Source organism: Sciurus carolinensis, chromosome 17, assembly GCF_902686445.1.
Source record: "Sciurus carolinensis chromosome 17, mSciCar1.2, whole genome shotgun sequence".
Classification (NCBI taxonomy): Eukaryota; Metazoa; Chordata; class Mammalia; order Rodentia; family Sciuridae; genus Sciurus; species Sciurus carolinensis.
Window position 1 is genome coordinate 15,838,400 of NC_062229.1, and position 14,827 is coordinate 15,853,226.

Sequence of the window (14,827 nt, forward strand, 5' to 3'; positions counted from 1 at the left end):
AGATGGGGTGGGAGCCAGGCTTCCATAATAAAAATGTATTCTTACACAAATCTACAGCTTTTGAACAGTAAAAAGAGACACCCATCTGTCGCCTAGAAAGAGGACGTGAAGCAGCACGTGGGAGCAGGGCAGCTGTGGTCTTCAAGGCGCGTGGTTACCGGCTCTGCTCAACTGCAAAGACAAAGGGGGAGAGGCAGTGAGGTCTCCTGCCCCAGACCTGTGTCCCCAAACACTGGCCCTGCCCCAGTCACTTACTGTATGTGGAGATATCGATTTCTTCTGGAAGCTCAGCCACATTCACTTCAAACCGGTCCTGGACATCATTGAGTATTTTGGCATCATTTTCATCAGACACAAAAGTGATGGCCAGGCCTTTGGTGCCAAAGCGACCTGCACGGGCCACCTGCAGGGAGGCAGGAACAGGGTCAGGCCACAGGCACATCCTCAGGACTTGAGGATGAGCAGAGCCAGGTGCTCACCCCACTGTCAACCTGGGAGGGGAACGTGGGGGGGGTGACACCTCAACTCACCCGGTGGAGGTAGGTGTCGGAGTCCTCGGGCATGTCGTAATTGAAGACAATGTTGACGCGCTCAATATCCATCCCTCGGCCAAAGAGATTGGTGGCCACCAAGATCCGCCGCTGGAAGTCCTTGAACTGCTGGTAGCGTGACAGACTGGGTGCAGGAGAAATAAGTGTAGGCTGTCAGACACGGGCTCCTGGACGCTGCTCCCTCTGGCCACGGCAGGTGGCGTGCACTCACCGCTCCTCCTGGGCCATGCCCCGGTGAATGGCGATGGCTGGGAAGTTCTGCTCCACAAGGAGCTGGGCCAGGGCCATGCAGCGCTGCACTGACTTGACGAAGATCACCACCTGCCGGGAGAGGGCAGCATTAGGCCTGGCCAGGTCCCCACTCCCCGAGGCCCCAAGCTGCAGCACAGGCTGCTGGGGCATCACCTGGTTAAACTCCAGCACATCCAGGAGATCAAAGAGCTTTCGGTTCTTCTCGCTGTCCTTGAGCTTGACATAGTACTGCTGCAGCCCATGCAGCGTGAGCTTGGTCTCGTCGTCCACAAACACCTCCATGGGCTGTGTGGGAAGGGAAGCAGGAAGGGGCGAGCGGGGCTCACTTCTGGGCGTCTCGCCTGCCCAGAACCTTGCAGGGAGTGGCTCCTTTGCAGCGATGCTTCCCAGAGGGCCTGCTGTACCCAACCTCAGAAATAATTCTCTACCAAAAGCTGGATGTGAGCTCTGGTCTGGCTCAGGCGTGGACCACACTCGGCTCCCAGTTTGACAAGAGGGGAAAGGAGCCTCAGCCGGCCTCCCAGCATCCTTCCAGCCGTGAGGGCAAGGTGGGTGTCGTGGAGCCGCCTCAGGCCCCTGGGGAGGGCTGAAGCTGCTGCGCTGAGGTCTCAGCCACCACGGGCAGGCCGGGGCGTCACCCTACTCACATCCTGCATGAACTTCCTGCAGACTGGCCGGATCTCCTTGCTCAGGGTGGCACTGAACATCATACACTGCTTCTCATGGGGCGTCAGGCGGAAGATCTCCTGCACGTCCCTCCGCATATCTGTGGGGAAGGCAAGAAACGGGGGGCATGAGTGTCTGCCAAGCCATGACCCCAGCCCAGACAGACCCGGCCCCTCCCACCTGTGTCAGGGAGCCACTGGCACCATGACGAGGGCAGAGGGGGCCAAGGGAGTGGCAGGAAGGGAGAGTCCCAGGCGCCTGAGGGGCTGGACTCAGGGGCGAGCGAGCGCAGGCGCGGGAGGAGCTGCAGTCGACTTACACGCTGCCAGAGCGGAGCAGCCGTGCCAGTGCGCCTCGGGCCGCGCTTCGGGGAGGGGAGCCTGAGGCAGAGATAGCCGCTGGGGTGAGAGCCGTAGCTGCTCCCAGGACAAGCCCTTCTCCCACGGGTCCTGCCACTGCTGGCTGAGGGCAGGTGGAGCCTAGGACCAACCCAACAGGTGGCAGAAGCCACTCTGCTCCTCTAGGTCCATGTGCGTGTGCTTCTGTGCCCAGGAAGGGACAGCAGCTCATTCAGGCACTGTGGTCCCATTGAGCTTGGACTCAGAAGCAGCATGTCCCACTCTGCCAACATCAGAACTTTCCCTAAAGCCATTTATTTACCAGAGACCTGTGTTCTGGCCACCCATGTGACCCACTTTGGGGAGCCTTAGAAACTGTCACAGCCCCCTTAGAAACTGACTCCAAAGTCTGGGGGTCTGCCAGGGTGGGAGGTGTGGCTGGGTGGGCCCCAGGCAGCCCCGCGGGTTGGGTAGGGACACTCACCCAGCTGCTCCAGCATCTTGTCACACTCGTCCAACACAAAGTGCTTCACATTTTTTAGGTTGAGGCTCCTGTTCCGCACGAGTGCCAGGATCCGGCCTGGTGTCCCCACCACGACGTGGGGACAATTCTTCTTCAACACTTCTTCATCTTTCTTGATGGAGAGGCCCCCAAAGAACACAGACACCTATAGGCATGGAGAGGAAGTTGCTCCCACCTATCTGGGGCTGTGTCCACACTCACACGCCATCCTGGGTGCTCCTGATAGCACAGGCCCCAGCAGACCCAAGGGCGCCCAACACCCAAGCCCTGGTGCCTCAGAACCCAGGGACAGAGAACGACCTGAGAGCCCAGTGCCAGTGAAAGGCAGCCCCAGGCTGGGACGGGCACAGGGCCCTGGAGGCCATGCATAATTCATCAGGCTTTTAAAGGAGCATAAACCACCGCAAACCTCAAAGGCAGCTGCTGTGGCCAAGCTTCGTAAATGCTGGCTGGGCCAGAGCTGGGGCCAGCAAGGCTACAGCAGACCATGTGGCACCCTGCCTGCTTGCCTGAGGCTCACCTTGACACTGGGCATGTATTTGGAGAAGCGCTCATACTCCTTGCTGATTTGGAAGGCCAACTCTCTCGTATGGCACATGACCAGGACCGTCACCTGAGGAATGGATATGAAAGAAGTCGTGGAGGATGGTGGCCTAAATCCGTCCTCTCCAGAGCTCACACCGTCTGTCCTGTCCCCAACTGACAGGACACAGCCACACTGTGTCCTACACCTCAGGCCACCTGAAGGCCCAGTCAAAATGCCTTGTGTCCTCTGCCTTCACAGTCCTTCATTCCCCCAAACCTCTCATAATTACTGAGGCCTGTCTCCTGACCACAGGACCTGGAACAAAGCCAGACACAAGGGTCTGGGTAAAAGTGAGACCCTGCCCAGCGAGGGTGACACCGGCTCCAAGTTAACAGCATCTGGCTTCTGCTCTCGAGCTGCCCCTGCTTTCCCTGCTCACGTCAAACACTGATCACCCCAGTCTTCCACCAAGTCTCCGGCCTTCATGACCTACCCCAAGGCAAGGGCACAAGCCCCGACACACCACACAAGGATGCGAACCCCCGCAAGACTAGTTTTGTTTCATTGCCGAGCATGGAGCCCAGGGCCTCCCACGTGCTGGCCGAGTGTGCTGCCATTGAGCTCTACCCCAGACTCCCTGTGTGACTCTTAGGATCAAAGCAGAGTCACCAACGTTGTCCCCCAGATTATGGAACACATGTTGATGACATGAGATTGCCAGGGCCTGTCATCAGGAACAGCAGGGACACCAGCCAGTGCAATTCCACCTTCCAAAGCGTACGCTACTGAGGAAAGCACGCGCCCAAATAACAGCACCTTCCAGTTCTGGCTTATCACCACTTTTAGATTTTGTTATAACTATTTAATTTCAAAAGCTTACAAAAAGAATGTGGGAGAATTTACTAAGGGAAGCTGTGGCTGTGCCGCCACAGGCAGTTTGAGCCTGGAAGGAAGTCACTCACCTGTCCATTTACAGGCTCGATCTGCTGCAGAGTAGCCAGAACGAAGACGGCCGTCTTGCCCATTCCAGACTTGGCCTGGCACAGGACGTCCATGCCCAGGATGGCCTGGGGAATACACTCGTGCTGGACTGAAGGAGGAGGAGCATGTGAGTGACCAGAAAATAGGACATTCCCTCTCTACAGGTTCCGGGCAGGCGGCTGAGGGACCCCCCCAGACAGGGCAGCGGCAGGTCAAGCCTGGGGCCGGACCACAGACACCTGCTTGTATTCACCAAGTTAAAGCAGAGTGCCATGCTAGAGAAGCTCCTGGGACACCCGTACAGCTGACCTACATGGACCCTCCCTCATCCCGGGCACAACAGAGGTCACGCTGCTCTGCGCAGGCAGAGCTGGTTGTGGGGAGATGAGCTGTGCAGGGGACAACACCAGGGAGCGTACCCTCTGACGGGTGTTCAAAACCACAGTCCACTATGGCCCTCAGGAGCTCAGGCTTCAGCAGAAAATCGCGAAAGCCAGAGCTGTGGATGGAGACGTAGGACCCCTTGACGTCTTTCTTGGGAGGAGCTGGAGTGCTCTCAGGAGGAGCCTGGGGCTCTTCATCTTCCTCATAATCCAAAAGCTCGTTTTCCACATCTTGTTCTGCCATGGTACTAAGGACAGAAAAGAGAGGAAGAGCCAAGGGAAGTGACAGGTGGAGGCAGGACAATCTACCCAGCAAGGGAGACGATGGCCTGGCAGCCATGAGCTGTTGACACAGGCCCATAAAAGGGCTGCATGGAAGGGCAAGCCCTGTGAGGTGGCACATGCCTGTAATCCCAGAGACTTAGGCGGCTGAGGCAGGACTGCAAGTTCAAGGGCAGCCTCACCAACTTGGAAAAGTCCTAAGCATCTTTTTCTAAATATGTTTTTAATTGTTAATAGATCTTTGTTTTATATACTTTCATGTGGTGCTGAGGATCCAACCCAGCGCCTCACACGTGCTAGGCAAGTGCTCTACCACTGAGCCACAGCTCCAGCCCCTAAGCATCTTAACAAGAGCTGGTCTCAAAAAACACAAAGCAAGCAAGCTGACAGAGCTGTGACCTATCATCCTCTGACCCCTTTCTGCCTCAACGTGTACCACCAGTTCCACCTGTGCAGCGCCACCCGGCTTCAGCCCATCGTTCCCACAGGCCCACTAACCAATCTCTCCTAGTGTCCTCACGTGCCCATCCAATACTGTCCATCCCATCCCCAAGGGCTCCCATGGCACCCAGTGAAATTCCAACTCTGCACCACAGTCCTCCCTCCTGGTCTGGCCCACGCCAACCTGCTGTACCCCACCCTTGCTCTGTTCAGCTGTTCGACTAACAGCCCCTGTCCCAAACCTTCAAGTCCTGCTGCCACCAGGGGGGAACACTCTGCACCCAGGTCTCTGCACAAAAGCACCATTCTCAACATTCAAGTCTCAGCTGTAACCCTGCTTGGATCAATGAGCCCAAAGGAGTCCCCCTCCCTCCCTCACTCCCCAAGGACCCCAGACACCTGCAGGTGTACTGCCCAGACGCTGGAGAAAGCTAAGTATGTGAGGAAGCTAGCAGCGTGTGTGTGCCCAGCCCTGGTTTCTTCTGCAACTTGTAGTCTACCCAGGGGAACAATTGCTTCCATGAAAAGGCCTTGCATTGGGTGCTGGCCAATAAAAAAGCTGACATGGTAAATGGAATTAATACAAAGTTCACTCACCTCCGTGCTTTACACAGCCCAATGTACACCAAGTGCAAAGGACCCAATTGTGAGTATGCTTTTGTCCCCTCAGCCAGCCACAGCCTCCAGCTGAAGGCTGAAGTCGGTCTTCTTCCTGGAGTCACAGGCTAAGGGTCCTAGGCTGCCTTTATCCAGCCCTATGGTTTCAACCATTCCTATGCTGATGACCCTGTGTCTCTAGTCAAGAGCCCTTCCCTAAATGCCACCGAAGGCTCATTTCACATCCTTGGGAGGCCCTGAAAGTTGAACTCAAAATGCCCGGAGCAAAAGCCTCCATTTCTCCCCTGAAGACCGCTTCCCCCATCTCTGATATGAGAATTCCATTCTCCGAAGGAATCGGGCCTTCTCTTTCTCCCTCAACCTTCCTGTCCAATCAGCCAAGGAATCCCTCCACCAAGACCATCCAAGTCTGGCTACTTCTCATTCATGCTACCACACTGACCCAAGCTGCCATGCCGTCTTTCTTCTTTAAAATTAGAAAAGCTTTACTAAGATAGTCACGTGTTATAGAACTCAAAGTATACATTTCAGTGGATTTAGTACAGATACGTGCAACCACCACTGCAGTCAAGTTTAGGATGCTCCACCACCTCAAAAAAGCCTCTGTATCCTTCAGCCACCATCCCCCACCAACAAAAGCACTAATCTGTTGTCTCCACAGAGTTGCCTGCTTTGGTCGCTTCACATAAAGAGGCTCATACGACACAGGCGTGTGTCTGGCATTTCTCACTGAGCATCAAGTTCTCAAAGTTCACCACATCACAGCACGGATCAGTGCCTCACTCCTTCTAGCCACAAACACATTCCCTTGTGTGAGCACAGTAACGCAGTTTTGTTATCTGGGTGCCACCATTTCTTGCCTGGATTATGCCAACAGCCTCCACAGCGCTCCCTGTCCCCACTCCCTTCTGCCCAAAATGGTCAAAGGGAGTTGGTTAAAAAAAGTGAGGCCTGGCTGGGAACCACCACAGGCTCCCACCGCACTCAGATTAAAACCCATGTCAGCACCGCAGTCACCTCTACAGGCAGACCTCAGCACTCGCCTCGTGGCCCTGCTGCATCTCAACACACCTCAACACCTTTGCGCTTGCCGTTTGTGCCGCCTGAACAGTCATGGACCCCCCTGCCCCTACACTGCTTTTGGATCCCCACTGCTCCAAAAGGGTATTTCCTTACAGCCCCAACTTAAAAAGCATCCCCTCCAGTCAGTCCTGCTGGTGCAGGACCTGGCACAAAGCAAATAAGCACTCAAAAGCAATGGCTGTTATGAATGGAGCAAGAATCAAGTTCTCAAGGCAGAGTTTGCAAGTCTCTGAATCCGGAAGCAATCTGATGCCAACCCTAAGAATTCTTACTGGCAAAGACAGGAGGGGTCCATTTTCCAAACACCAGGGAAAAGACTAAGCGCCAAGAAAGAACAGGAGCCAACAAAGATCAGTCCAAAAAGCACCAGACCTTTTGGGGTATGAAGGACGACTGACTGGCTGAAGTAAGACAGCAGACACAGCTGAAGAGCTGGTCTGGCCCAGGGCACTTATACTTAATTTACTAAGCAACAGGGAATCGCTGATTAGGTTTCAGAGTTAAGTGACTCAATCAGGATTTACCCAAGAGTAATTTACTCCACAGATGCAGTAAAGGATAACATCAACAGCAAGGAAAACCAGTCATCAAATGGGAAGGAATTAAAGGCGGGCGGCTAAGAAGGAACAGAGAGGATGGGACACTAAACAGGTCGGAGACAGGCATCGCCTGGGCACTCCACACATGGAAAAGAACCAGAGTGAGTTACTCTGGCCTCCAAATCTGGGTGGCCAAGAGACGGCGTGTTTAAAATAAAGAGACCAAGCAAAGTTGTTTTGTGTTGATGTAGAGACACATTCGAAGGACAAGGGGCTAGGGATGTAGCTCAGTGGTAAAGCGTTGTCCAAGCAAGCGCGAGGTCTTGGGTTCCAACCCCAGAACCGAGACGCGGAGGGAAATAACAAGCAAATCCTAGAAGTGAATCTTATGCCAGAATCTTAAGCTCGAAACAAATCGAGTCGCAGGACAGCATCTGGCGTGGTCTGCCCGGCCCAGAAGGGACGGCCGCGAAGGCCGAGGTCCCATGAGCGGATGAACTTGGAAGCTGACACCGGGGTAAGGACAACCCAGGCAAGCCACGCGTACCCATCTGCCCTCCATTGTCCCCAGTCAGGCTTTTCGCCCTGGCGTAGATTCCCTAGTGGGGACTTCTATTTTCAAAAGACGATCAATTCTGCCCTAATTTCTGGGAACTCGAATCCCAGAAACGTAAGAGGCAAGAACAAGGTAAAGCGGGGGAGGGGAGAGCCCTTCGGACCCGGAGAAACCAGTCCTGCCTGGCAGCTCTGGCTTCTCCCACCGCGGCCCTGAATCCCGGTGTAGCCCCCCGAGTCCCTCCCACACAAGGCCCCAAGCCGCCCGGGGTCTATTCTCTCCCAAGTCGGCCGCCGACAGACCGCCATGACACCCCCTCCCGGAAGACGGCCCGCGCCCTGCGCGCCAACGGCCGGCCCGGTCCCGGCGCATGCGCCCCGGCGCCCAACGGCCACCACCGCGCGCTCCGGGAGCCCAACCGCCCCGCCCCCCCTCGTCTCGCGGCCCCTCCTGCTCCCCTTCAACCCACGGTATCTGCTCTCGTTCCTTTATCCACAGGCCCGACGTCCCCGCACCGCGGCCCCGCGCCCGGGCCCCGCCGCTTACCTGGGTCTCCGTTCGCCTCCGCGTGCTGCGAAGAGAGCCACCCGACTCCGGTTACCCAGCACGCGCCGCGACGCAAGCTGCCGCGCTTCCTGCCTCCTCAGTAAGACTGTGGTTCTGCTCACAGGACAGCTGGCTTTTCAGTCAAGAGAAACGGAAGGGGTGATTGGATGCCGAGGAAGGTGTCAGGAGGCTATTGGTGGAGAGGAGGAAAGAAGGCGTGCCCCATGCCTCAGGTTTATTGGTCGATCTGAAAGTAGGCGCGCCAAAATGAGATCTTCGCCGGGCGGCGCCCTGTCACGTGATCTGGGTTCGAGCCTCCACGCGTGCCGCCATGTTTAGTGCTGGCAACTGAAGGCCAGATAATTAGCCCGTGACACGTGCCCCACCCTTTAGAATCATGGACTGTGCTCTGGAAGCTAAACCTAGAGCCCTTGTAGTTGGCACTGATCGTCTCATGGGGGCCCTCCACCCAGAAGGCTCTGCAAGGACTCCCGAAGAGGCTTGCAGGCTTCAAGTGACTTCTATAGTTTTGTCTGTTCTTGAGTTTCACATAAGTAGAATCATGGGATAAATTTGTCTTTGGTGTCTGGCTTGTTTTTTGTTGTTTTCTGGTACCAAGGATTGAACCCAGGGGCGCTTAACCACTGAGTCACGTCCCCAGCCCTTTTTCTATTTTTTATTTAGAGGCAGCAAATCTCTAACTTGCCGAGGCTGACTTTGAACTCGAGCCTCCTGCCTCAGTCTCCCTAGGGTGCGCCACCACGACCACCCAGCAGGCTGCTTTTGCTTAACAGATTGTCCATATTAGCGCAGATTGCCGGGCATATCAGTAGTTTGTTGTTTTCTCTCGTGGAGTGGTATTCATTGTGTAGTCTACTACAATATAGCCAATATACTTTTATCCATTTGTCTGTTAATTATCAGTTGGTTGCTTGGCCAGTTTTTGTTGTGGTTGTTGATTTTGTTTATTTGGATAATGCAAACCTTTGTGCACACTAGGCAAGCGCTCTAACATTGGCCTGCACCCTGAACCCCTGTTGTTTGAGACAACATCTTGTTATGTTGCCCAGGATAGTCCTGAGCCGCTGAGCTCAAGCGATCCTTCTGCCTCAGCCTCCCCAGTATGTGGGACCACGTCCAGCTTGGCGGATGTTAAGGAAGTTTGCCCAGGTATCTTTGTGAACAGATTTTTCCAGAGTAAAATTCCTAGGAATTGAATGGTGGAACATAAATCATTGTGTATGCCAGGGTTAGTAGATTTACCCCCTCAATACTGGGGATTGAACTCAGCAGTGGGGATTGAACCTGGGTCGCTCTGTGGCTAAACTACATCCCTGGCCCTTTTTAAAAATTTTGAGACAGGGCTGGGGAGGCTGAAGCAGGAGAATCACATGTTCAAAGCCAACCTCAGCAATTAAGCGAGACTTTGTCTCAAAATATATAAAAAGGACTGGAAATGTGTATCAGAGGTTAAATGCCCTGGGTTCAATTGCTGTGCTGCTATGCCACCGCCTCCCCCCCCACCACAATTCTGCGTTGTCTTTTGTTTTTTTGTGGCACTGGGGAAGAACCCAGGGGAGCTTTATGACTAAGCTACATTCTCCAGCTCTTACATTTTTGAAACAGGGTCTTGCCAAATTGCTCAGGCTGACCTGGAACTTGCTATCTTCCTGTCTCAGCCTCCCGAGTAGCTGGGACTACTGGCATATGCCACCACATCCAGCACACACTGCACATTTTGAGTTTTATTCCCTAAACCAGTGTCTGGTTTCCCCCCAGTCCTGGACTTACGTGCTAGCCCTTATTCTGAGAAATCCAAGCCCATCCACAGATCTAATCCCGATGTGGAGCAGAAGGGGATGCCATTAGCATACGCTTTGCCAGAGGAGTGACCTGAAGCCTAGAGAGGGTTAATTACAGGCCCAATGTCACACAGCTGGCAGAGATCCAAACCAGGCTGTGTCCCTTTCTTAGGCTGTACCCTCTGAAGGTGGAGACAGAGGCCAAGCCCAAGAAATTTGACTGAGGGTTTTTATTGTTTTGGTTCGGTTTGGTTTTTTTGGTCATGCTAGGGGTCAAATCCAGGGCCTGGTGCCTGCTAGGCAAGCATTCAACCACTCAGCCACATGCCCAAGGCCAAGTGGAAGCCTAGGGAAAATCAGTCCCCAGAGAGGGTGCAGGGTGGGGGAAGCAGGTGGGAGGTGATCGTGGAGTAATTAGATCATCTGAAATGAGTTGATAGAGGAAGCTGAAGCCAGTTGAGTCCTGCTGAGAGGTCTAGGAAGAAGCACACTTGCCATATCCATGCAGCCTGGGAGAAGCCTCTACTTTACAAAAAAAGAAGGAAAAAAAAAAAAAAAAAACCCAAACTTTAACTTACAGGAAAGATCAGAACCTCCTAAAATACACCCACCACCCAAGATTAGCAAATGTTAACATTTGTCATATTGGCTCGATTCACTTCAGAATGTTTTAAGATAGCAAAGACTTAAAACACACCCACCCAAAGAGCTAAAAAGAAAGACTGACAGCGTCAATGGCCGGGGTACAGGCAGAGTCCCCACCCCCTGCTGCTGGGCTGGTGAGTCGGGAAAACCACGTCTGGGCAGTCTTCATCTTAGCCAAGAGGCGAGGAGTGGTTGGGCACTGCTTTTCTTTCTGGTTTTAGTTTTCTGTGCTGCTGGGGAGAGAACCCAGCGCCTCCAACCTCCAGACCAGGGCTCTGCTGCTGAGCGACACCTCCAGCCAGCTGGGCACTTCCCAATAAGGATAACCAGGTCTCTCAACCCCAGCACCCTTGACACCTAGCTGGGTGCTGGGGACTGCGTTGCGGACTGTAGGCTGCTAAGCAGCATCCCCGGCCCCTGTATACCTGTGCCTTCTCCTCTAGTCATGACAACCAAAGATGTCCCCAGATACTGTTAACGTCTCCCCCCAGAGGAAGGGGCAACATCCTCCCACACCGGGAAGACCCCCTGGTTAAACAGACCTGTCATGATGGCCAAGCACTCCTCCTAGGTGAACACCTAACAGCCAGGGAACCACTTTTGTTCCCAGACTTTATGCATGATAGCCCCAAGCTGGACACCACTGCAGTCCCACTGAACAAGTTAAGGCATGAGCACCACCCCAGGCACACCTGGGATCCCGCGATTCAGGAGGCCGAGGCAGGAGAATCACAGGTTTGAGGCCAGTCTCCATAACTCAGAGAGACCCTGTCTCAAAAAAATAGAAAGGATTGGGGATGTGTCTGAGTGCCCCTTAGGTCCAATCCACAGTATCCAAAATCTATCAATAAATAAAAAGCCCAAACTGAGTTGCCTCTGTGCTGAACATATGCAGACGTTTTTCTTGTTATCATTCCCTAAACAATATAGTACAACCACTACGTACAGAGCATTTACGTTACTGTGTTATTACTAAGTCATCTGGAGACCGTTGAAAGTATATGGGAACAGCAGGGCACTGGGGCACACGCCTGGAATCCCAGTGACTCAGGAGGCGGAGGTACCGGATCCCAGGTTCAAAGCCGGCGCAGGGAAGTTAGCCAAACCCGTTCTCAAAATTAAAAACAAAAAGGGGGAAGGATGGAGCTTAGTGGTGGAGCACCCCTGGGTTCAGTCCCCAGTCCTGGGAGAGTGCGCATGGGTTCTATGCAAACGCTACACCATTTTATAAAAGGGAGTTGAACTTGAATGGTCACGTGGTTTGGTGTTGGGAGGATCCTGAAACCAATCCCCCCTGACTGAGGGATACCGTACTGCTAGAAATTTAAACAAAAAAAAAAAGAACAAAATAGTGATACATACAACATTATGGATGAATCTCAAAGCCAACATGTTCTCTATAAATACAGTAAAAGTCACTGGATCATACATTTTGGTTTTATTTACTTTTAGTCTTATTTATTTAGTTTTATTTACTTATTTATTTTTTAATTTCTGTGGTGCTGGGGGTTACACTCAGGGCTGCTCCACCTCTGACCTACATCCCCAGCCCTTTTTTTGTTTTCTACTTTGAGACAGTTTCACCAGCTTGCCCAGGCTGTCCTCAAATCTGTGCTCCTCCTGACTCAGCCTCCCGAGTCCTTGGGATTACAGGTGTGTGCCGCTGCCCCGGGCTTATCATTTTTTTCTTTAATTTTGAGACAGGATCTTGCTAAATTACCCAGGCCAGCCTCTTGTAATCCACCTCAGCCTGCAAGTCGATGGGATTACAGGCATGTGCCACCACGCCCAGCAAGTCATGTCCTTCTAAAAGCATCAATTTTATGGTCTGTGAATTTTATCTCAATAAAAAAACAAACATGTTGAGTGAAAAAAGTCAGCCACAGTAAAGCACATGTGGATGATTCCGGGAAAGACCAAGTTCAAGAGCAGGAAAACAATCAATCTATGGTAACAGACACTGTAGGGGGAGTTTGCCTGGGCAGGGACACAAGCTCAACTCGTGGCAGGCCGGACCACGTGGTGACCACCGGGGTACAGACATATGAAAATTAGCTGGGGCTGGGGCTTTCCCAGCTGCCTGGGGGGAAAGACTCACAGACACACCTACACCAAAAGATCGGTTTATCTTCCCGTGGCTAAAATGTCCTTCAATCAAAATAGTTTAAAGTAAAAGAAAACGCATTATAGAGTCAAAGAACCCTGGGTTCACCACCTCCCCAACTACAGAAATAATGCCCTAAAAATATAATTCTCAGGCTCAGCGGCAGAGCGCTTGCCTTGCCTCGCACACGTGAGGAAATGGGTTCCAGCCTCAGCACCCCATAAAAAAAAAAATAATAAAAATATTGTATCTATCCACAACTAAAAAAATATTTTAAGAAATAATAAAAAGAGGGCCTGGGGTTGTGGCTTAGTGGGAGAGCGCTTGCCTCACGAGCAAAAGGCCCTGGGTTCAATCCCCAGCATCACAAAGAATAAAAAAATAAATAAAATAGAATAAAAATAAAAATAGGGACTGGGGTTGTGGCTCAGTGGCAGAGGGCTTGCCTAGCATGTGTGAGGCCCTGGGTTCGATCCTCAGCACCACATTAAAATAATAATAATAATATAAAGGTATTGTGTCCGTGTACAACAAAAATATATGTAAAATAATAATGAAAATAATGCTACCCAACAGTCACAGCCCGAGTTCCACAAGACTTGGTTCGTTTTAGTCTTCCAGCCACCCTATGACTAGAGGCTGCTATTATCATCCTTTATTATCATCCTTTCTTAACAGAGGAAGAAACCAAGACACAGAGCCGTAGCCTGCCTGAGCTCAGTATTGGTGTGAGCCCCATACCAGCTTCCATACCGCCATACATTATTTTACTGTTTTAGTAAACGATATAAAAATGGTATCACATTGTATCTTTATTATTATTATTGCGGGGATTGAACCCAGGGAAGTACTCTACCTTTGAGCTATATCCTCAGTCCTTTTTATTTTGAGACAGGGTCTTCTGAGGTTGCCCGGGCTGGCCTCCAATTTGTGATCCTCCTGCCTCAGCCTCCCAAGTAGCTGGGGTTATGGGCATGGACCACCACAATGGTCTCCAGGGAAATGTTGTTTGAGATAGCTTCACTGGCACATTTAGTTCTGCTCTCAGATAAATCCGCTCCCTTGTCTTTCTCTGGCCCCTGCTAGTCCTCACTTGGTTTGCAAAGAAATTTATCTTTGAGAAAAACAGCTTCATTCTGTTCCTGCCTGATAAGAATGTATCACTGGTTCTCACCGTCCTCAGGGTCAAGTTGAAACTCTGTGGGCATGCTGGAGCCCTACCACACTGTGGGCAGCATCTGGAAACTGCCGCCTCCACACCAAGGGTTATCAGCACTAAAAGTTCCAGCCATCCCTGTGATTTTGGTTTGCTTCCCTGTCTATTAATTCAGCAGCTGTTTTATTTATTTTTTATTTTACAGTGCTGGGACTTGAACCCAGGGCCTCACACTTGCTGTACAAGCTGGCTTCCACTGAGTTACACCTTCAACCCTCAGCAACTGTTTATTGAGCATCTAGTATGTATTAGGCCCTATTTTAGGAGCCAGGAACCCAGCAGGGAACAAGACAAATCCTCACCCTTAGATTGCTGACATCTTCCTGAGGGACATATACAAGGAACAGTAAAGAAAATGTATTAAAATTTTCATGAAAGAAAAATCAAGTCAAGTGAGGGATGAAATTTGGAAAGGATGGGATGGGATTTGTTTTAGGTGGGGCTGCAATCAGGGAAGGCTTAGCTCTAAGGAGGTGACATTTGCACAGAGATGGAAATAAGGCTGGCATGATGGTGCATGCCTGTAATGCCAGTTGATTCAGAAGCCTGAAGCAGGAGGACTGCTTCAAATTCAAGGTCAGCCTTGCAACTTAGTGAGACTGTATCTCAGAAAAAAGCCAAAAAAAAAAAAAAAAAGAAAGAAAGAAAACAGGGTCTCACTAAGTTGCCAAGGCTGGCCTTGAACTTGCAATCCTCCCGCCTCAGCCTCCTGAGTCGATAGAATTATAGTTGTGCCCCACCAAGCCTGGCCCTTGTCTCAAAAATTAAAAAGTGA

General features: G+C 52.0%; 1 protein-coding gene and 1 non-coding gene across 3 annotated transcripts; one reads left to right on the plus strand and one right to left on the minus strand.

Annotated features, from left to right (window-relative positions):
* Window positions 1–20: 20 nt before the first annotated feature.
* Ddx39a (DExD-box helicase 39A) lies at window positions 21–8,413 on the minus strand. 2 transcript variants are annotated; one of them, XM_047531163.1, is made up of 11 exons: window positions 8,286–8,413; window positions 4,257–4,468; window positions 3,819–3,946; window positions 2,851–2,943; window positions 2,292–2,475; window positions 1,451–1,569; window positions 957–1,088; window positions 763–872; window positions 531–675; window positions 256–403; window positions 21–171 (listed from the first exon to the last, which is right to left on the minus strand). In XM_047531163.1, the coding sequence occupies exons 2-11, from the start codon at window positions 4,462–4,464 to the stop codon at window positions 155–157; spliced, it is 1,284 nt and encodes a 427-aa protein (XP_047387119.1). In that variant the 5' UTR covers window positions 4,465–4,468; window positions 8,286–8,413; the 3' UTR covers window positions 21–154. The 2 variants fall into 2 exon arrangements, with proteins under 2 accessions (XP_047387119.1, XP_047387120.1); XM_047531164.1 differs by lacking the exon at window positions 8,286–8,413 and adding an exon at window positions 5,541–7,974.
* A 4,725-nt stretch (window positions 8,414–13,138) lies between these two features.
* Window positions 13,139–13,206, plus strand: Trnav-cac (transfer RNA valine (anticodon CAC)). The gene has a single exon. It is a non-coding gene; the product is annotated as a tRNA-Val (tRNA).
* Window positions 13,207–14,827: the final 1,621 nt, after the last annotated feature.